Genomic DNA, 21,617 nt, shown 5'->3' with positions numbered 1-21,617 from the left:
CCTTTTGAAGAATTAATGAGCTTTTTTAACAAGACTCCACAGGATTCAAATTAATCTTAGTCATAAGCTGTTTTTACATCACAAGCCTCTCTTTCTAGGAAAAAAATAGGAAAAGTCAAAGTAAACCAATTAGCCAAAGCAGCGAACATCCTAACAAAAAAGCATGGTCAAGAAAAATGTACAAACGGATAGAGATACGAAAAATTTCTTTAAAAAATAGGGCACAGATAGGTTTTAATATTGGGGGGCGGGGGGGGGGGGGGGGGGGTACAAAAATGTTGTGGTCTGGTTAGACAGAGTAATTTGATCAAACTGACATTGAATAGATTGGGGCTTAGATGAAAAGACCTGTTTAGGACTTTTCACTTTTAAAACATTTTCATTTCTTTGCATGTAAAAACATCTGGATTTACTACATTTTTGCCATGAATCGGATTCTGAAAGCAGAGGGAAAGGTGTCTCACAGCCATCTGCCTGGAGCTGCCTGCCCAGCGGACTCTGCTGCCTATCAGGTGGCAGTTCCAAAACAGCATTTAACAGGTGACAGGTGACAGGTGACAGATAAGAGTACAAAGCAATAAAGCATTGATCAGTCAGAGATAGGATGATGAAAGAAGCAAAGCTGACACATTTAATCTGACTGTTAATTTGTACTTTTCTCCACTCACTGGAGTTACTAATAATATGTTTACCACATCTCTGGTGTAAAAGAATGTTTCTATACGATCTGTTCATTCATAATACATCTTACCATACAAAGTGACAATGCTTAAGAGACACATCAACAAATCAGTTCATTCAAGTGTGTATTTTGGAATAGAAATACTTCAGTTGACAATGTATATCAGTGCATATTATCATGTAGAAATGTAAAAAAAAACAAAAAAAAACAAAAAAAAAACAATAATTATTCAAATGAAAAAATAAGCCTGGTACATTCAACACAACGCCCATTATATGAGTTAATAAAACATATACCCCTCTTTCAATATATTAGTTAAAAATCACTTATCACTTGTCAGTTATTGCATCTCACTATAGCAAAATATAAGAAATTGTAGGCAAGCCATGTAAGTGATAAATCAAAATGTAATCGGCATCAGGTGTCCGGCGATATAACACCCATTCCATAGTGAACGTAAACTGTTCGCTATTTTGTTTTCAAGATGGAGTGGCTCGCGCAAAGTGCGATGGGCGTGGCTGTCTCACCTGTGCAAGGCTGCACGAGAGAGTGATTCAGGAGTTAACAGCTGTCAGCTCGCTAGCACCCTCACCACGCAGACGTGTCCCATCTTCCTCGAAAGGATCCTGCAAGGAAAGAAAGAAACTCGTATTCAGAATTTGCGAAATATCGATTCAGATTCATTTCATAACTGTCGTTCATCAACCAGCACTGTTGGTGTATTTTTTTTTTTTTTTTGGATTTGTTTTGTTTTGTCTTTTTTTTGGAAAAGGAAGAGGTGTCTCAGGGGCTCTCGATTTTATTGTAAACATGGCGAAAAAGAGTTTTTCTACCAAAAAGAATCTGAAGAGCCTGTTCTCTAAAAGCGAGGCGAACCTCGAAGAGTCTGCAGGAAATGATGCCAGTGGAGGCGACGGAGGGAAAACTTTAAAACTCTTCAAGTGGAAGAAAAAGAAAAAGACGGAACCCGAGGCTGATAAAACCGAGGAGAAAATTGTCAGGTAAATGCCCGAGAAACTACCTGTATGGCAACTGCTGGTAATTTATCGTATTGTCTGACTATTTTGTGCGCGTAAGACTGACTTGAACAGGTGTATATCCAGCTTCTAGCCTTGAAGCATGGCATGGTGCATCTCAATAATAAACCTTTATTAAAGTTATCTCTACAATTCATTCGTTAACATTAGCTGACAGCAGCATATAATTACTCGTATAGTTGTCATTGTGTACCAAATTGCAGTAAGTGGTCCCTCCAAATCTTGAACAGCGGACAGCTCGATACCACACTGACGACCGTTTTTAATGGAGAAATAGTAATGTTGCAACAACAACTTGTAATGTTACATTCATTTATTTCTTTTTTAAAAGAAAAAAATTTGGTGGTGGTGATGAATGGTAGGGGCTATAGTAACTTGCTTGCTGACGTTTATTGCTAGGAATGTATGCATGAGTGATGCCCTAGAAAAACGCGATAACCCGCATTCTCTTTTTTGTCGTCATTCCCATTTTTACAAAACGGGATACCCAGAGGGATAGAGGAATAGTTTTCTTTACAGGAATGACTGGCAGGGGATTTAAAAGAACGAGGAAATAAACTATTATTTGGGGATCAATTAGTCTTTCACTCACAATAGAAAACAAACGCTACTTCATGATCCAAAATCAATAGTATATTTTAAAAAGTACAACATACATACAAAATTTTACAACATACCTAAAATAGTATGCACGCATTTTCAGCACAGTAAACTGTACATGCAAGGTTCAGTTACGAGTGGGCAGTTCTGGTCCTGGAGGGCCTGTTTGTATGCAGGTTTTTGCTTCCAGCAGTTAACCTGGCTGAATGAGCTAATTGGCTGTACACACCAACACAGGTTCACCTGTAGATTAGATCACTGCAAACCATTTCATATAGGGACAGAAGAACAGTCTTTGGCTGTCATTCATGCGCTTTTTGAGAAATGTCAGGTGCCATGAACGTTAGGGCTAATTGGGTAATTAAGGCTGGAGGTTGGCATGAAAACCAGAAACGGATACGGCCCTTGTTGCCCACCTCTGGTGTGGATGTTTTAGTCAGCTGGTCTGCATCACTGCACACAGCAGTATCAGCACAGGATCCTTTGATCCTGTTTTCAGACTCGTACGAAGGACGTAAAGGGCATGCAGTTTGGAGAATTTCCCCATCAGCCAAAGGCCTTTTCCTGTCCTTGAGAACTGAACTGACCGATTTGGTGGAGCTGGTGTTTGGAGGAACAAACTCCTAATTTGAGGGCAGTCCATTCTCATCTTCCACAGCAGGGCTGTCAAACACAGTTCATAAAGTGCTACGGTATGCTGGTTCTGTAATTGCTCTTAATTCCTTAACTAATTAAAAGGTGGTTACATTGAAAAGACGTTACATACGCCATGCATAAATACTAATTTAATGACAGTGTATCATGGGATGTAAATCTGCACTAATTGGAACTTCATGCATGCAACTGATTTGAACAAAAGTTAGCATGCACACCCTGTTGCATGGCCATATTTTACAGTACATCCTGAAAATAAATGTACACCTCTGATTCCAAGAGTTTGGTCTGCAGTGTTTGAGTTTCCTACTCAACTCGTAGGCACACCCCTGCCAGCTAAACGGTATCCTTGTCTCTGCTACATTGCTTTACTCAGCTTTGTTTATTTTATCATTACATCCTTTCCTCATTGCTTTCCCTCGTGCGCACCTGTCCAGTGCTCTCCCACATACTGTGCAGTGGGGTGTTTGCTCAAGCCACGAGGGTGTAGAGTGCAGCTCCTTGTCTATAGGGCCCACCCACAATGTCCCACCAGGACTTTGTACCCATGACCCAAGAGCATTTTACCACCACAGCAACACAGATGCGTGTTTTGGCTTTATTTTATAATTTGCTGAGTAATGTTGGAGGATATGAAGCCCTCTCTCTGGCAGTTGAAGGTGGGGATGCAATCCAACATGCTGAGTGGGAGTAAGTTTGTGTAAAATCTGGGTAAGCAGGAAAATTTGTATTCTGATTGCATCGCTGTGCTTCATGCGGATTTAGCCTAATCTAAACATCGCCTCGGATGCAAATTTCTGCACTTCTACTGGACTCCTCCCACGGTTCTTTTTAGTCTGCAACGGAGTGTGAATCTGTCGCCCATGGCAACGGCATCACCAAAACGGTCTGGTCTGCCATGGTATCTGGGTGGCACCCGAGGATGTGACTTGGATGTGACGTGTCCAAGGGCTAGACCAAGTGAGCGCAGAGGTTATCCTGAAATCAGTCTAGGTGTCTGCTGGATGTGTGTAGTCAAAGACAAAACCAAAGACATGGAACAAGACTTTGGTCAAAATGGCAAGCCTGCAAATGGATCTGCAGCATTTCCCCTGCTACTCCATGTGTAGCCCGTCTCCATACATCTATGTCCAGTCCCCATGCCTTGTCTGAGCACAACAGACATACTGCAGTGTGGGTTGCATGAAGATTCTTACTGAAATAACGTTATACCCTCTACAGTACAAATAATTTGTTCTGCATCTTAGTGTGTGCAGTTTGGAGTTATTTTTCTCTGATATGAAATGAACAGCGCAGAGGTACCATGTGGCCTCTCTCTTTTTGAAAGACTTTGTGTTTGCTCCTGTGAGCACCATGTATCCATCCCATGCTTTCCAAGGTCAGTTACCATGAACACATGCAGCACTGGCATGGCTTTGACTTGCATCATGTGGCCTGTCATTTTTAGACTGCAGCGTTTGTCATCTGTGTTTTTATTGGATCCATAAAGGCAGCTTGTGTAAACCTTGATAAGTATGTTCCTGTGCGTTCTTGGGTAAACAGGCAGAAAAATGACAAAAAAAAAAAAAAACACACGTCAATCATCGATTCTTTGAACACACACACGCAATGTGGGCTGGTGGGACCTTGGCTAGTAATGAACTGGTGTGGATAGATAACAGCCAGTTCAGCACAAGTCTGGGAATGTTAGCGAAACACATTGCAGCCAAATGCCTTTCTCATTGTACTAATATACTAATTAGAACTTAATTCTACAGGTCTTGTAACTGCCACTCTATAGAGGATTATTGCATGCTTGTGTTCGTAAGGACGCAGTGACAGTCTGACACATTTCAGAAGCTGAAAGTCAGACCTCCCCCCTTTCTCTGTCATTATGTATGAGCATTTCATCAACAGGCTTTAATCAGGGGTAAAAACATTGCTTTTCCGGAGTCTGTTGTGTAATGCATCGAGGCTGTGTGTTCACAGAGTCTGTGCCAAACTGCCTCTCAGCTCCCAGATTCTGTTTTTCATTGAATCAGGTCTTGCATAGTCTGTACTTGACTTGGCTGACAGCTGTTTGCTAGGCTGTGTCAGTTCTAGCAGAGCCTGTTCTGTATGGTGTCCAGTCATGCACAGTCATATGTTTAACTCAAGTTTCAGGGGTTTTTTTTCATGTTTTTTGTTTTGTGAGGCTAAAAAAGGCCTCTTACCCTTGCTCCGTTCTGCTCCTCCTGAGAGCAAGCACTGTGAAGGTGCAGCGCCTGTGTAATGACATGCAGTGCTCGTAAAACAGCAGTTGGCACTGGTAGCATCCATGAAGGCGATCGTAAAACAATGACGCCTGTGTGTTTCTGTTCCACCCTCTGGCTTGGTCTTAATCCGTGCTCTGACAGCGAGCACATAGCATATCGGTCTCTTTGGTTTTCAGCAGAACCTGTACAGTCAGTGTTCAGCAGGGCTGCATAGTCAGTGTTCAGTTAATCAATCAATTGGACTTGTTGTATTTGACATACTATTTTTTTTTATTGTAATTCCCAGCACTTAACGTTCCACAGCACTTCATATTACTTGGAAGTCCAAGTTAGTTTTTTGTGGTCATCCAGTACCTGCAGATGTGTTTAGTCCTGCATAACTGTACATGTTGTGGATTGCAACAGCAGTGACAGAAAATCCTCTTTTGTACAAATCTCTTCCCCAGGATTTTGCATCTATTAAAATTCATCCAAGTCAAGTACAGACCACACATGTCAGTAACGGTACTAACACTGTAGTCAAAAAATGGCATGAAGTTGAACCAAGGAACTCATGTCAAGATGTTAATCCAACGGACGATCTTCGGCTAGCTGTCGAGCAAGCGGATATAACCCTGGGCCAGAGCCCACTGTCTCTATACTATTGTATTTACTTATGCCAGAAATACAATGCCGAAGGAGGGCTATAATGGGGAACTTGGCAAGAATTGTTCTAATGTAGCTGTACTAAATTAATACCCAGCTAGATAATTAGCCCTGGACGTTTATCAGACAACCGACAAGGCTGTGAGGAGATGATAATGCTGTAATGCACATGCTATTTTACCATAATTACACGTGATTTATTTCAATGAGAAAGGCTGAAGGTGTAGTGTGCCTGTAGTGTGAACAAAAACCAGAACCTGGGCAGTTTTAACTAGAAAGTACCGGCATCCATTACTGACATGGTATATTAGAATACAAAGCAACTCATCAAACTAGTTTGCAATGCTAGTAGTTTGGGACTGTGATTAAAATTACATTTATTTTGTCTTTTTTGTAATGGAATTCCTCATGGCATTTAAATTAACCAGGTAGACACTGTACATTTTACCATGGTTTGATAGAATCATAAATAAACTGCCATACTTTTATAAAAATAAAATATATGAAAATGCATATACGCTTTCAAAACATATAAATATGGGGAGGAAGAGGCGGAAAAAAGTGTAACAGTGGATAGCCTATGGAACAAATTCATTACAATCTAGCAGTCAAATTTCAATCAACTGAACAAATAGGTCCGGTCCCAAACCCAGCACGTGGCAGCCCGAGCTCCTCAGCTCATCAGAGGTCAGCTCCAGCAGAACACGGCCCACACACATTACTCAAATGTTCTGCATATGTAAGGAACGAGCTCTGTGCGCAGAAGCATGTGTGTTATTCCAGTCTGTATTTCCCTTCCAGGCTACTGAAGTCCCAGTGCTTGTTAATTCCTTTTTACTTATGTGAAGAGTAGGATCTCGCATGCCCTCCAAGGCACCTGTGACCCAACGGCTGCTTATTTGCAGAATAAGGTGCAGCAGCAGCGCCTCGGTCACGTGCAGGTTTATGCTGCAGTCTGACTGGCCGGCGTGGTGAGCTTTCTCATTCAGCGTCCCCACAGACCTGGCTCAGAGCGAGCCCTGAGGTGGGTGTGGAAGCCCAGTGTGACAGCTCTAATTACCGCCAATGAATTGGCCCACGTAAGCTTGAGAGACCTGAGAGATCCACGCGTGACTGAGATTTTCTATCTGTGCACCCGATGGCCTACTGCTTGAGGGGGGAAGCCAGGTGCACTGGATTGAGAGACCCATGCAACCCATCTCCATCTTCCCTGCCCTCTGAGCACCCTTACCCCAGGGGGTAAGAGTTCACTCTCAGAGATTCAAACCTCACAAACAGACCCACCCTTTCACAAACGGTAAATTAGCGCTATGCTAGCACACGCGCAGGTGGAAGCTGCTGGAAGCTCTGAATGACACGCTGCACGAGTGCCCTGCGGTTTGGAGGAGAAGGCACGACAAAGACGCAGTTTAAGTGACACATTGTTGCGGAGGGAGAACCGCTCGACTGGCATTCCTCTCGCGCTTGGCTGTCAGTCAGCGGCCTGCGAGAGGAGGGCGATGTGGTTTCGACAGGCGGGTGCATGGCAGGGCTGAAGGACTCGCGCGCATTTGGATATGGAAAACGTGGTGAGGCGTAGCGGCGGGGTCTGCCAGATCGGGCCCCGCCTGCCCGCCCGCCTGCACGCAAATGCGGCTGCCGCGACGCGTGCGGTGTGACCTCACAGCCGCGGCCCTCCGCTTCGCCCCTCTTATCCCCGCGGGCGGATGGGAGCGGGGCGGCCCGGGACCTGAGGCTCTGACAGGAAGCCGCCCCCCCCGCTCCGGGCCTTTTACGGCTCGCACAGAGAGGCATTGTGCCATTGTTTACATAGATGCAAAGAAACCCATCCACCTTGCAGTCACACACACAACCTCTCCTTGTTTAGCTGGGGTGCTGACAGTACGCTGCAGTGATTGATGGGGCAGAAATTGGGTGTGCCTGGGGGGGAGGGGGTGAGGTGTTGGGGAGAGCGGATGAAGAAAGTTGTTGAACCTGTCTTCTTTCACATCAGTACTCAGCAGCGTTCCTCAGAATGCACAGTAGCTGCTGAGTGACCCCGCTGTATCCATTAGCACAGCCAAGGTTCAGTCCTCGATGGAACGCCGCTGCTCTGGCGTTTATCACGTTTCTGATTTGAGTGGTATTCTAATTTGTCTTAGCAAAGAACAATAAAAGCCCTTATGCTATGCAAGTTTCCCCAAATAAGGGTATTTGCTAAGCAAATAGATAGGTTAATGTGGTCCTATCCGGTGTGATGGAGGGTAAGATGTGAAATTATTTGTAAAGTGTTTGGAGAGTGAGCGCGTGTTGGAGAGGGAATGAGAAGGACTCCACAATGTGACACGCTGTCAGATCTAATGGGAGTCTGTGGAGAACTATTCATTCTCATTTGTGAGTGTCTGTTTGAGATGTGGCCGAAAAATCTGAAAACTGTACCATAGGAGCATAGCAGTATGCAGCCTAATGATGTCTAAGCATGTACTCAGTTTTACATGATGTGAACATCACAGTAATTGTGTACCTGCATATTACTGTGATGTCAAGCATCCTTAAACATGATCTGTCCACAGGAAATGAGCTATCTGCAAAGGTATTCTGAAAATGTTAACCCTTGTGTTCTGTTTACTTACTAGCACCTGTGAAACTGAAAAAAACTATTCCTAACAATAGAAACTATGTTTGGTTAATGCAGCAGATTATTGATATGCATTGTTTGGAACTGACATTCTCAGTTATTCTTAATCTTTGTCTTATTAAATCCAAAAAACCATATAGGCAAAAAATACATAAAGCAAATACAAATGATGAACAACAAATAGAAACACTAAACAAGAACCATATTTATACAGGTGGTTTATGAAATGCATCTCTCAAAAGAGGGTGTTCCTTTTTTCTAAAAGTTTAAACTGGATCAATTCGACCAAACACCCAAACCAAACACGAGGCTTAAATGCGATAGTGTATGATAAATTAATGCGCTGTCTACAGGACCTTTGTGCAGAGGTGATCTGAAAATGTTATGCTGAGGGAGAGGCTTGCTAGCAGCTGCAAAGGAGTGAAGAACCGGTGTCTCTGCGCTCTTCTAGATGAGGTCTCTGTAGTTTCACAAGGATTACCATCAACGGGTCAGGAGTTACCATAACGAGTCACCCATGTGTTACATGGATAAGCTTAAACGCTCCACAGTCTCATACCGTACAAAAGTCAGTGCTCACCTTTGATTCTTTTGGTTTTCTACTGGTCAATTACTGAATGAAATACAGCAAGTAGGTGTACACACCTGAACTACATTTAGGTATGCCTAGCCATGAAAGCCTATGCCGGAACAAGTTAGATAGTTGTCCGTTGGGTTCCTTCGTTGTGCTCAATTTTGGTGTTTTCTTCTCCAGCCAGACTGAATTGGATGGTTCTGGAACTGGTCTGGACAGGGATGGTGTCAGTTCGCCCAAAGGTGGAGGCCGCAAGAAGAAGCTGACCCTTTATGGCACTACTCCAAGGTCAAAGGTCAGTCCATATCCTCCCTATTGCTGTGATGATTAGGCTTGGTGTATTTCAGTATTACTATTATTGAAAAAGGCTTAACACTCACTATACCATGCTGCTACACCATACTTTACACACTATTTATTTTTTATTACGTATTTGTAACTTAATTCTTAATTTTATTCCATTTAGTTTATTTATTGTGTACTTACTGTTCTGTTTTTATACTGTCCTGCATTGTATTGTATTGAGTTGCGCTCGTCATGTCTATTACACTTGCACTGTCTTGTCCATGCACTATGCCTAGTCCTCGGCATACAGCCCCATCCTTGTCTGTATGTCTTGTATATATATTGTATATATTGCACCAAGGACCAGGAGAAACGCAATTTTGTTCCACTGTAAACTGCATTGTATATGGCTGGAATGACAATAAAGCAGACTTGACTTAACTTCTATGAAATATATTTGTTTAGTTGAACCCTGTTAGATCTGTGTTAGACAGTAATGTCCTGTCCCTCTGATAATTGATGATGACGAAGTGACATATTTTTGTTTCAATTTCGTACTCCCATTTCAGAGGTTTTCATGCATAAGATGAGTCTGATGCGCAATTTGAGCTAACTTGAGTTATAGAGAACTGTTTTTGTGAAGTGAGAAAGAGCCAATTCAGAGCCTTCCCTACATACAGCATCAGGAATCACATTTGCTACCTGTAGTTTAAGGAAGGAAACCTGCAGACATATCTGTGGAGTCCCCAAACCTTGCCACAGTAGATTCTTGGAATGGACATCACAGAAGAACTGGCATCAGTGCTGGAAGGTTCTGAGCAGCACCTTTGATTGACAGGTTTTGCAGGTCAGCCAACGTACAAGGTGTCTGTGAGCATTTTGTTCTCACCGGCTGTCTGTGCTGCAGCAGAGGCCTCAGACTCACCTGGTCAAACAGGTGTGTCTCCTCCCTGCCAAAAAGACTCACAGACCATGGTACGATATCTGACCTGAGTATAACACCTGCTGTGCCTCCCCCTTAGGCACAAGTGAAGCTAGCAACCGGGAGCCAGTAGCTAAAATACCATCTGTGTAGCAGAAAACCTGTCTGGGCACTGCTAAACGGGGCTGTCGTTTATGAAAGGAGGGTATGCTTACTAAAATGGTGCAGGATGAGCAGCATGACATGACTCAAAATGTGCTGCGTGCAATATACTGTATGTCAAGGGAATATATTAAAATTTTTAAATGCACCGAGGCTTTAAACCTCTTCTAATGATATCTGCTGGATCATTACAGATTTTATTTATTTATTTATTTCAGATTTTGTGCTTCATATGTGGTGCTTTCATCTGCCATGAGAGCATATAATAGCATTCAGCATCATATAATCTATGTCTGTGGGTGTGTATTTGTGTGTTTGTGTGTGTATGTGTATGTGTGGTATACTGTATACGTCTTTATGTATAATGTGTTTATGTGTGTTTATTGACATTAGCTTAGCTGTCTGGTGTTGCCGCTGTGCATTGTCATTACAATGCGGTGTTTGTTTTGAACAACTCAATCAACTTTATGCATTAATTGGTGTGTCTGTTCCAGTCTAATTGTGTCGAGTGCAAATGTGGATGCATCTCGGATCTTCAGAGCTTAGCGGCTCATCGAGCTGTCCAGCTCGGGTGATTAATTAAGGTCTGCAGAATCGGACCCTGGCCCGGCTTCATGGCCGTGCCAGTGCAGCAGGTTGAGCGGATCCATGAGTGCAGACTACCCCGTCACCCTTAACCAGCCTTTAATCAGCACTCGCTGCCAGTGCTGCTCTAGCAGTGCAGACGCACTGGGACCTTTAGGTAAAAGGAGCCCCATCATTGTTAGGCTTGAAGCGATTGCAATTTTCTTTAGGAAAGGAACTGTAATAAAGAGTACTCTTACTATTTGCATTTCCTGTGTGGTACAATGCATGTGATAGTATGCCTAGGACAGAAGCCCCTTTACAGAATTTTGCCAAAAGCCCTACAAATCATAGCAAAAGACATGACCTGCCTTTACACCTGTCATTAGTGATGCAGTGGAACTCAGCGAACACTGATTACTCATAGGGCTGCTGGGTGAAATTTCTAGGCCCAGGATAAAATAATAGAATTATTTTATTTCCGGGCCCAGGACAATTAATATTTACCACAAGTTGACAGACCACAGAGCCCACCCTCCTCCAGGGCCCTGGCCACCATACCTGGTTGCCCCCCCCCCCCCCATGGTGGGTATGCTCATGAAATCAGCAGCTCTGTACACCTTCCTTCTGTCTGTCTGGCTCTTTCTCCTCCAGGTGCAGCCTCTCCCTCTTCTGCACCCACAGGGCACCGTCCGGATACTCATTCCGGGCCCTGCCCTTGTTCTCACCCGCTCTAGCTGAGTTTTGCTTGGTTCTTTTTGTCATAGGTGTTAAAGTCGCTTGCCCACAGGAGGTGCCGAACGTCTTTTTGGCAGCGTAAACGGACTCGAGTAATCCACCCATTTAGTACATTGCTATGACTAATCACCTCTACTGTCACATTTTATGTCGGAAAGTTAAGTGTGGAAAATTTGCATGAGCACTTTTTCCACACTTTCCCCCAGTCTTTGGAATTTGGTGAGTGGAACGCAGACAGAGACGCGGGAGGGGGTGCAGCGTGCTGCTTGCATATTTCAGAGTGTTTTGGCAGTACGTTACAACAGCAGAGCAATACCAATGATATGAACGCACATGATTTCCTACCTTAGCGTGACTTAGAATATACAGGCCAAAAGTATTAGGCCACCTGTGATTTTAAAAAAAACTTTAGGTAGAGAAAAATTCAGTCAATGTTTTTTTGCGCATTTGTTGAATAACAAACCAAAGTGCAAACTTAAAAAAAAAAAAAAAAAATTCTTCCTACAATAATACAAACGTTTTACTTATAAATTTGTACATTTTATTTGGGAGGTGGGGGTAAGAGGGAGGTGAAGGGGTAGTTGAATTGACTGAAATCTTATCTACCTTATGTTTTTGGCTGGACCGCAACAGCGGGGCCAGCCCTACAAATGCGAATGTCTGTGACTGAGTGAGTGACTGAGTGATGAAGTTACACCATTGGTCGGCCGAGTTATGACGTTACACCATTGGTCGGCCGGTCCAGCCATATACTAGGTTTTAACCTGGTCTTGTTTTTTAAAACCACAGGTAGCCTAATACCATAGGCCCATAATGTAAGTAAAATAGGCAAAAATGTTCCAAGAAATATGACAAAGAAGGAGGAATTAGGTGTAGATGTGTGTTGACAGCTGGACATCTTAAACTGCATTGTATTGCCTCACTGGGAATAGTCTTCTTGCCACAATGTTTACTTGCCCTTGCAGATCTAAACCTAACTCCACCCCTCCACTTCCCTCCAACTCCTCCACCTGCCACTTTGCAAAAAGATTGGAAAGGACTCCCAATAGTTTTTTAAATTGTAATTAAAGCCAAAGGAGGCTATTTAGAGGAAAGTCATGTCTAAGATTATTTTTGTATTTTTTTTTTTTTTTTTTTTACTGTAGATAGAAACAAAAAATGTTTGGTTTGTAACTTTGGTTTGTTATTCAATAAATGTGCTTATATTAACAGAATTCTTCTCTACCTTTTTTTTTTTGATTTATTTTTTATTACCCAGGTGGCCTAATACATTTGGCCTGCACTGTATTACATAAGACACTTACATGCTAGAAACTAATGATAACCACCAAAGGTCTCGACACCTGGAGGAAAACTATTCATCTTGCGTGTGTTGTGTTCCTCCAGTAGCACTTGTGTGCGGCAAAGAGATACTGGCCACTTAGGAAACTAAGAAAAAGCAGAAAAGCAGCCATTGTTTTGCTGTTTTTGTTTCACCTGGTTTTTCTCTTTTTGAGAAAGTGCTCTGCTCCACTCATTGAAGCATGTCTAGACTTGACTTTTTTAGAGACTGAATCTTATCTCTGTGACTGAAGACAGATTACTTTATTAAATCCAGCGTGAAAGATGTGCCTCTGGCTGTTTTGTGCATGTTTCATTAGAATGCATACTTTCACCCTAAAATTCCCTTTGCAAACCCCCTCTTATACGCTTGCTAATTCTGAACCTCCTGTTGAAGCTGGAAATCTTAAACACACCATGCTCAGCTCAGCATGGAGGCCAGTGCCGCATTTGTACACTAGAGGGCACTGCAGGGCAATATTTGCTGAAGAAAGGGGAAATTTAAAACAGGATTTGAATCCCACAGGGAGTTGAATGAAATTTCTCACCATCTGTACTTTCACTGCTCATTTCACCAGTGTCCACAAGAGGGTGCTACACTGCTAGCTGCAAGAGTGAGCATGAAACCTGCCATTCAAAAAAGCACAGGTTTTGTAATCACCGGCATATATGTGCAGTGAATACATAAAATATTAATATTTTTGATTATTATGTGACCCTTTCCACATTTATACTCATTGAAAATATGTTAAATATGTTCCCCTTCAGCTGAATTTGTGTATTTATGTAATGCACAACATGTCAGGCCAATAAAGCAAACTGAAATGAAGAGGTGAGAAATGTGCACAGTCACACCTCAAACACCTCACATTCTTAATTCTTTATCTTCATTTTTCTGGCGCTTTGAAATTGAAAAGGAAATCATTGTTACAATAATATCAGACACGCTGGTTTGTCTGTGTTTTTTTCACCTCTAAAATGGCTGTTTTATTATGTTATGTAGCACCATTGAAACGAAGCAGAATATTGGGAGTGTGACAGAACAGGACAGTTTAACCCCGTCTCATTTTTTTTCTGCACATCCAGCATGAATTAAGTACAAAGAGCAGGGCAGTTCTTGTTTCCTTTATTTCTCAATTAGTTCCATCCTCTGAGTAATTCCAGGGTGCCCCTCCTTGAGTTAGAATCCTGCTAGACTGACTGACGGCCTCCTTTGTGTTCTTAACACATTCCTGACCGAGCAGCTTTCCTTCGAATAGGAAAGATTTACTGAAAAGGAGATCTCTAGTCTACTGGTGGCATGCAATTCATAGAGCAGTTCCTGATAAAAATGTCTGACACACCTTATTCAGTAGATGTGGAAATTATTGCGTGATGTCAAAGACATTTTTTTTTTGGCGTGGGTGATCGTGATGTGTTTACTTGTTTTAATGAAGAATGATGGGAATTTTTGGGAGTGGTCATGTCGTACACGGTGTTCATCTTTGTTTCATAAATAATTTTGAATACAACAGAACTGGCTGATTTATTGGTAAATCAATATATTTGTTAATGGTACATAAACAGGAAAATATTTTCAATGAATTTCCCTTTGGCTACCTTAAAAATGTATGATCTTCTATAGTCTGATGAGTGATTTGAAAACTTCAGTAATGGAGAAATGTTTTGGTGAAGTGAAAATATAGTTGTTGGAACTTGCATTTTAATCATGGTAAGTGAGTGTCTGTTTCTGTTAGTTTATATCAGTTGATGATTGGCGAGAGGGAATTCTACATCTCTTACATTCTCTCTCTTTCACTCTCTCTCTCTCTCTCCCTCTCTCTCTTAGAAAGGGCTTCTCAGCTCCTCTGAGACTGACCTGCGTAAGCCCAAGAAATTTGGCACATTTTCCTTCAGCTGGAAAAAGAAGAGCAAGCAGCATGCTGACAACCCTTCCCACAATGCAACAGTGCCAGATGCCCCACGGGGCCTGGAGGAGGAGGAGGACCTGGAGGGGAGCGTGGAGCACACCATCGACCTGACCGATGACCCAGAGAATGCCACCGAAAGGCGGGTCAGATTTGAGCTCTCCGAACCCAAGCAGCCCGGGCCACAGGTTACCCTCTCTCCACCTTCTGGGCCTCCTGACCAATCAAAGCCGGATGAAGTGGTTACGGTCAGCCCTGATGTCCCGGACGGGGGCGTGACCCAGGATTGGGCCCCCAGTGCCCCAGATGCTGTGTCGCAGACGTCTGGGGTGGCACCGCTGCGTGTGGATGGAGAGGAGGGCCAGGAAGTCCAGGTCAATGGCGCAGACGACCCTGCCCTACTGCCCAGTGCGCATGAGGGAGCGCTGGTCCCTGCTGCCTCCGCTGCCTACGCGGCCCTCACCCGCGCTGTGACCCTGCGTGGCGGTCTGCCCGCGACACCACCAGCTAGCCCCTCTCGCTCTCTCCCCTCAGTGGGTGTGACCCCCGACACCAATTTCCCTCTCCCCGGTACAGATCTCCCTCATGCCGACACCTCCCATCTCAAAAATGAAATCTCAGAAAAGGCCACCCCAATGTCTGCCCTCTCCGAGCCTGGCACTTCTGACACTGACCTGTCCATCCCAAAAACGCAGCTTTCTGACATCCCCATTCCCAACTCTGACCTCTCGGTGGCCGTTGTTAAGGAAACCGACACCTCCCTCCCTAACAGCGACCTCCCAGAAACTATTGGTGCACTCTCCAAAACCTCCCTCCTCAATACTGACCTGTCTGATGCCGTTGCCCTCCCTAATGCTGACACATTTGTCCCCAAAACTGAGGTCTGTGACACCGTCAGTCCTGATGCTGACACCTCCCTCCCTAACACTGACCTCTCTGACTCTACTGCCTCCAACGCTGACACCTCCTCTGCAAAAACTGAGGTCCCTGACACTGATGTTCCTGGCACTGATATTTCTCTCAAAAGTGCTGACGTCTCTGACACTGTTGCCCTCAACAGTAACACCTCCCTCCCTAACAGTACTGACCTCAATGACAATGTGGCTCCTGAAACTGACGTCACTGGCACTGTCTGTCCTGATACTGACACCTCCCTCAAAAATACAGATCTTTCTGACACTATTTCCCCCAGTACAGACTCGTCCCTTACAAACATCATTGGCACTGTTGCCCCCAGCACTACCACCTCCCTCCCGAACACTGATCTTTCTAACACTATTGATCTAATTACTGATACCCCCCTCCCCAACACTGATATGTCAGTCACTTTTGACTCCTCCCTTCCCAAAAATGAAATCTCAAGCATTGCTGCTTCAGACACTGACATCTCAGACACTGACATTCCCAACATTGACCCCATCCCCAACACTGACCTCTCTGACTCTACTGCCCCCAACACTGACACCTACAACCCCTTCATTGACCTCTCTGACACTACTGCCCCAAACACTGACACTTCCATCCCCAAAACAGAACTCTCTGACACTACTGCCCCCAACACTGACACCTCCATCCCCAACACTGACACCTCCTCTCCCAAAACACCTCTTCCAAACACCTCTCTTGCGTATACTGATCTTTCTGATGCCCTTTCCCGTGACATAGATTCCATTCTTCCCAAAACTGAAATCTCAAACACTGCTGCTCTGGATCCTGGCAGTCCCAGCACTGACCTCTCCATTCCCAACACTGACCTCTCTGACACTACTGCTCCCAACACTGACACCTCCATCCCCAACACTGACCTCTCTGACACTACTGCTCCCAACACTGACACCTCCATCCCCAACACTGACCTCTCTGACACTACTGCTCCCAACACTGACACCTCCATCCCCCTCACTGACCTCTCTGACACTACTGCTCCCAACACTGACACCTCCATCCCCATCACTGACCTCTCTGACACTACTGCCCCCAACACTGACACCTCCTCTCCCAATATTGAGGTCCCTGACACTGATGTTCCTGGCACTGATATCTCCCTCAAAAACGCTGAGTTCTCTGAATCTGTTCTATCCAATACTGACTCATCCTCTGCTGAAACACCTCTTCCAAACAGCTCTCTTGCGTATACTGATCTTTCTGATGCCCTTTCCCATGACATAGATTCCATTCTTCCCAAAACTGAAATCTCCAACACTGCTGCTCTGGATCATGGCAGTCCCAACTCTGACCTCTCCGACACTACTGCCCCAAACACTGACACCTCCATCCCCATCACTGACCCCTCTGGCACTACTGACACCTCCATCCCCATCACTGACCTCTCTGACACTTCTTCCCCCAACACTGACACCTCTATCCCCATCACTGACCCCTCTGGCACTACTGCCCCCAACACTGACACCTCCATCCCCATCACTGACCTCTCTGGCACTACTGACACCTCCATCCCCATCACTGACCTCTCTGACACTTCTTCCCCCAACACTGACACCTCTATCCCCATCACTGACCCCTCTGGCACTACTGCCCCCAACACTGACACCTCCATCCCCATCACTGACCTCTCTGACACTTCTTCCCCCAACGCTGACACCTCCATCCCCATCACTGACCTCTCTGACACTACTGGCCCCAAAACTGACACCTCTATCCCCATCACTGACCTCTCTGACACTTCTTCCCCCAACACTGACACCTCCATCCCCATCACTGACCTCTCTGGCACTACTGACACCTCCATCCCCATCACTGACCTCTCTGACACTTCTTCCCCCAACACTGACACCTCTATCCCCATCACTGACCCCTCTGGCACTACTGCCCCCAACACTGACACCTCCATCCCCATCACTGACCTCTCTGACACTTCTTCCCCCAACGCTGACACCTCCATCCCCATCACTGACCTCTTTGACACTACTGCCCCCAACACTGACACCTCTCCCAAAATTGAGGTTCCTGACACCGATGTTCCTGGCACTGATATCTCCCTCAAAAACACTGAGTTCTCCGATGCTCTTGCCCCCAACACTGAGGTCACTGACAATGTCACTGCCTATACAGACACCCCCTTCAGGACAACAGATCTTTCTGCTACAAATTCCCTCCATGCTGACTCCTCCCCTCTCAATACTGACCTCTCTGACACTGTTGCCAGAATAATGGACAGCTCCCTCCTAAACACTGACCTCTCTAACAGTGTTACTCCCGACACTGACATTTGTCCCCTGAACACAGATCTTTCTGACTTGCCAAGCCCTGGTCTGTCTGTCTCTGAGAACCTCAATCCATTTTGTCCAAGTGCCCAAGACTTGGAAGGTTCTCGCCCTGACACCCCTGACCAGGTTGCAACCATTGTTCTCACCATGGGAATTCCTGACACCATCAGTGACAGACAGGAAGCAGGGATGCAGGAAGACGAGATGGATAGAGGTCTAGCAGCAGAAGAGATGGGTAGACTGGGAGGTGGTGGACGGGAGCCATCAGGAGAACCATCTCCAGAACCAGTCAGGAGAGACCCTCAGGAAAATGGGGCTGGTGATATCATGAAGGTGGCTCCTCCCCTTCAGGAAGAAGATCAGGAAGGCCAAGGGAAAACAGATGTGCCTTATCAAGAATGTAAAGATGGAGGACTAATAGAAGAAAAGAGGGAAGAGTTGGAGCAATGGAAAGAGGAAGGACAAAGATGGGAGGAAATGGAAGAGAAGGTGATAGAAAAGGGACCAGCAGGCATACTGAAACTGGATGAGGTGACAGTTGAGGGGCAGGATGGAGAGGAAGTTAAAAAGGCACTGACAGAGGAGGAGGAAGGGGGGAGAGGGGTGCAGGCAGAGGACTTTGAGGTAATGGGGCAGAAGGAATGGGTGAAAGAAGAGATGGAGGAGGTGGAACAGCGTTCCCAGTTGCCTGCCATGGAACCGGACTCACCTGTTCGGCAGGAGTGCATGGCTCAGAAATGTGAGCCAGCCCCTCCTTCACCGACGACTGAAGGGGAGGGGCTTCCACTGAACCGGGGAATGGCAACAGAGAAACAGCCCTGTGTGCTGGTTTCAGAAGAGCAAACGCCAGAAAGGGCAGATTGCTGGGCTACGAACATACACAACTCACAGGGAGAACTCATACTCACTGACACAGGTACAGACAGAGCACACACACTCACTGACACAGGTACAGACAGGGCACACACACTCACTGATCACACAAGTGCAGCACACATGCTAGCTGACTCGGCGACAGAGAGAGCAGACTCCACACACACCTCCACACTCTGTGACACACCTGCAAGAACAGAAGACCCTCTGCCATCCTTGTCCCCTGTAAGCCCAGCTGAAAGGTAAGTGCTTTTGATTTCCCTCATTTACTTTCCTCTATGCCTCTCAGGCTCTTTTCAGGATAGCAGTTTGATAACTTCACTTCAGATGTTCTAGCTACATAGTGCATTATATTTTAGCTACATTTATATCCTTGAGATTGCATTTCTGTTCTATTCTATTCTAGCCTGACTTTTTGAGCTGGGTGGGCATAGTCTACAAGTTAGCAAGTTCAGGAGTAGTTAGAATGGGCTAGTTTTTATCAGGCTATTCTGCTGAAGTGGCACTATTATCACTTACTGCAAGTCTTATTCACTGACCTTGTTGACCCAGAATATCTCTGCACAGCCATTTCCGTCTTATGAACACACAAGGTTGTGACCCTAGCCACCGAGAATGACAATAACGACAACTAGATAATTGTGTAAAACACTGAAAATCTGAAGAATAATTAGCTTAATTAAATTAAGCTTGCCATCCATTAGCATAAGTGACCACACATGGAAAAATGACATAGAATGGTAATAGTATAGTAAGGATTATTTGGTTCCATCTTCAGACAGTTTTACAACAGCATTCCTGCAATACAATGGGCATTACTAATCAGGAGTTATTAAAGTGATTCATAGGTCATGACTAAGATGGAGTACGCAAAATAGTTTGCATGTAATTCTGTTAATTAACAGAAAGGGTTTACCGTCATTCTCAGCCTGACTAGGCATCGGCTGTCAAGGCTGATAGAGCAGACTCATGCATGGCTCACATGACAGGGATATGCTTCCGAAGCCAGAAGCGATGGATCGCTCCCTGGAGAGGGCTCTCACCTAAATATCTCTCACCTAAATATCTATGTCCAAACTCACATTGTTCATGGACACAATAACGCACCATTTTCTAATTTGTCCTACTTTCCCCTCCCACTTGTGCTTCACATCTTATTTTCCTGACATTCAATATAGCTCTCAAAACACCTGGCACAGTTCTTCACATGCCACTATGCGTACAAACAATTCCACTTACAGCTGATATGCCTCAAAGGAATGAGAGATGACATACAAACGTCTCTCACCATTGCAAAGAATATAACGGTGAAGCTGTTCAGCTGTTTATGATGACTGAAACAGTTTGGTCTCACTGTCCGGGTTGTGACTGGGAATGAGGCGACTGTTGGCCCAGGTGGATTTGGGTTAATGTGTGTCGTAGTAACTCAGAATGCAGTTGGAATAACAGTGTGAGCACCGTCCTAGAGTATGAGTGCATGTTTCTGCATTCCTTTGCCTTTGAATGGGACAGACAGTTGTGCAGAGACAGGGTGAGGGAAGTGGAACTGCAGGTTTCAGGTAGATTTGCAGGTTGAGGATCTTTCATCACTAAGTGATCTTGCACCATTAAGCCAGACTTGCCATTCTGCTGATGTCTTAATTCCAAAAAATTCCAAGGTGTTGGTTGCATGATGTGGCATTCTGTGCAGTGAGCAATACTTCAAACTGGCATGCGGCAGGTTGGAATTCAAGGTGTGACATTTAAGAAAGATACTGACTCTTCAGCAAAATTGCTTCAGTTAACCTTTATGGAGCTGGAATGCACAGGAAGTATATTACATTTATTACTTTATTATATCTTAGGCCACAGTCCCAGATAACCTGACACATGGGCTTAGAGCAGGGGTGTCCAATCTCATCCGAAAAAAGCCAGTGTGGGTGCAAATTTTTGTTAAAGCCCGGCACTGATACACCTCATTCTTCTTATTGATGCCTTGATTGAAGAGACTGCGATTAGTTAATCAGTAGAATCAGGTGTCGTAGTGCTGGGCTAAAGGAAAGCCCTGCTCCCACACTGGCTTTTTTCACATAAGATTAGACACCCCCTGGCTTACGGAATGTGCTGCATCACCTGAAGAGGAATGTGGCCGGAGCACAGCTCTCAGTGTGTCCACTGATCTTGCTTCCGCAGTTAAAGAAAGAAAACTGCTGACACAGAGTTAGATCCCATCTGCTCCCATATCTGAAAACGGATTTAAAAGAAAAAATAATTTAATGCAAATTTCTTACATTCCCAATGAATAATCTCAAAATGAGAAAATAAGAAAATATTGTTTTGTGGTGTGAGCTGGTTCTTTCTATTCAGCAGAAGTGAGACAGAAGTTAGTATGGCGAATAGTCACACCTGCAGAGTTAGCGGGGCGAATAGTCACACCTGCAGAGCTGGGACAGAACAGCAGAGTTAGCAGGGCGAATAGTCACACCTGCAGAGTTAGCGGGGCGAATAGTCACACCTGCAGAGCTGGGACAGAACAGCAGAGTTAGCAGGGCGAATAGTCACACCTGCAGAGTTAGCAGGGTGAATGGTCACACCTG

At 44.7% G+C, this 21,617-nt stretch overlaps 2 protein-coding genes across 6 annotated transcripts in view; one reads left to right on the top strand and one right to left on the bottom strand.

Moving 5' to 3' along the window:
* Positions 1 to 16,458: 16,458 nt before the first annotated feature.
* On the bottom strand, positions 16,459 to 19,017 carry LOC118234632 (uncharacterized PE-PGRS family protein PE_PGRS24-like). 5 transcript variants are annotated; one of them, XM_035431311.1, is made up of 4 exons: positions 17,685 to 19,017; positions 17,391 to 17,645; positions 16,828 to 17,351; positions 16,736 to 16,797 (listed from the first exon to the last, which is right to left on the bottom strand). In XM_035431311.1, the coding sequence occupies exons 1-3, from the start codon at positions 18,058 to 18,060 to the stop codon at positions 17,032 to 17,034; spliced, it is 951 nt and encodes a 316-aa protein (XP_035287202.1). In that variant the 5' UTR covers positions 18,061 to 19,017; the 3' UTR covers positions 16,736 to 16,797; positions 16,828 to 17,031. The 5 variants fall into 5 exon arrangements, with proteins under 5 accessions (XP_035287201.1, XP_035287202.1, XP_035287198.1 ...); XM_035431310.1 differs by lacking the exon at positions 16,736 to 16,797 and adding an exon at positions 16,459 to 16,508 and having other exon boundaries at positions 16,830 to 17,645; XM_035431307.1 differs by having other exon boundaries at positions 16,828 to 17,645.
* A 128-nt stretch (positions 19,018 to 19,145) lies between these two features.
* The window catches only part of crybg2 (crystallin beta-gamma domain containing 2), a 32,050-nt gene continuing 29,578 nt past the window's right edge, over positions 19,146 to 21,617 (top strand). Inside the window, exon 1 of the mRNA XM_035429361.1 lies at positions 19,146 to 19,283. Coding sequence (XP_035285252.1) covers positions 19,165 to 19,283 — 119 coding nt within the window. The 5' untranslated portion in view covers positions 19,146 to 19,164. The remainder of the gene's footprint in view (positions 19,284 to 21,617) is intronic.

Source organism: Anguilla anguilla, chromosome 8, assembly GCF_013347855.1.
Source record: "Anguilla anguilla isolate fAngAng1 chromosome 8, fAngAng1.pri, whole genome shotgun sequence".
NCBI classification, from domain to species: domain Eukaryota; kingdom Metazoa; phylum Chordata; class Actinopteri; order Anguilliformes; family Anguillidae; genus Anguilla; species Anguilla anguilla.
The sequence above is the reverse complement of the archived record's forward strand: the minus strand, read 5'-3'. Positions and strand labels throughout refer to the sequence as shown.

Coding starts and splice junctions, on each gene's coding strand:
- LOC118234632 (XM_035431310.1), bottom strand. CDS start 18,060: ATGGAGGGAATTTGTAGCAGAAAGATCTGTTGTCCTGAAGGGGGTGTC. Junction 17,646..17,684: donor GGTCAGTGATGGGGATGGAG/GTGTCAGTAGTG, acceptor ATGGGGATGGAG/GTGTCAGTGTTGGGGGAAGA.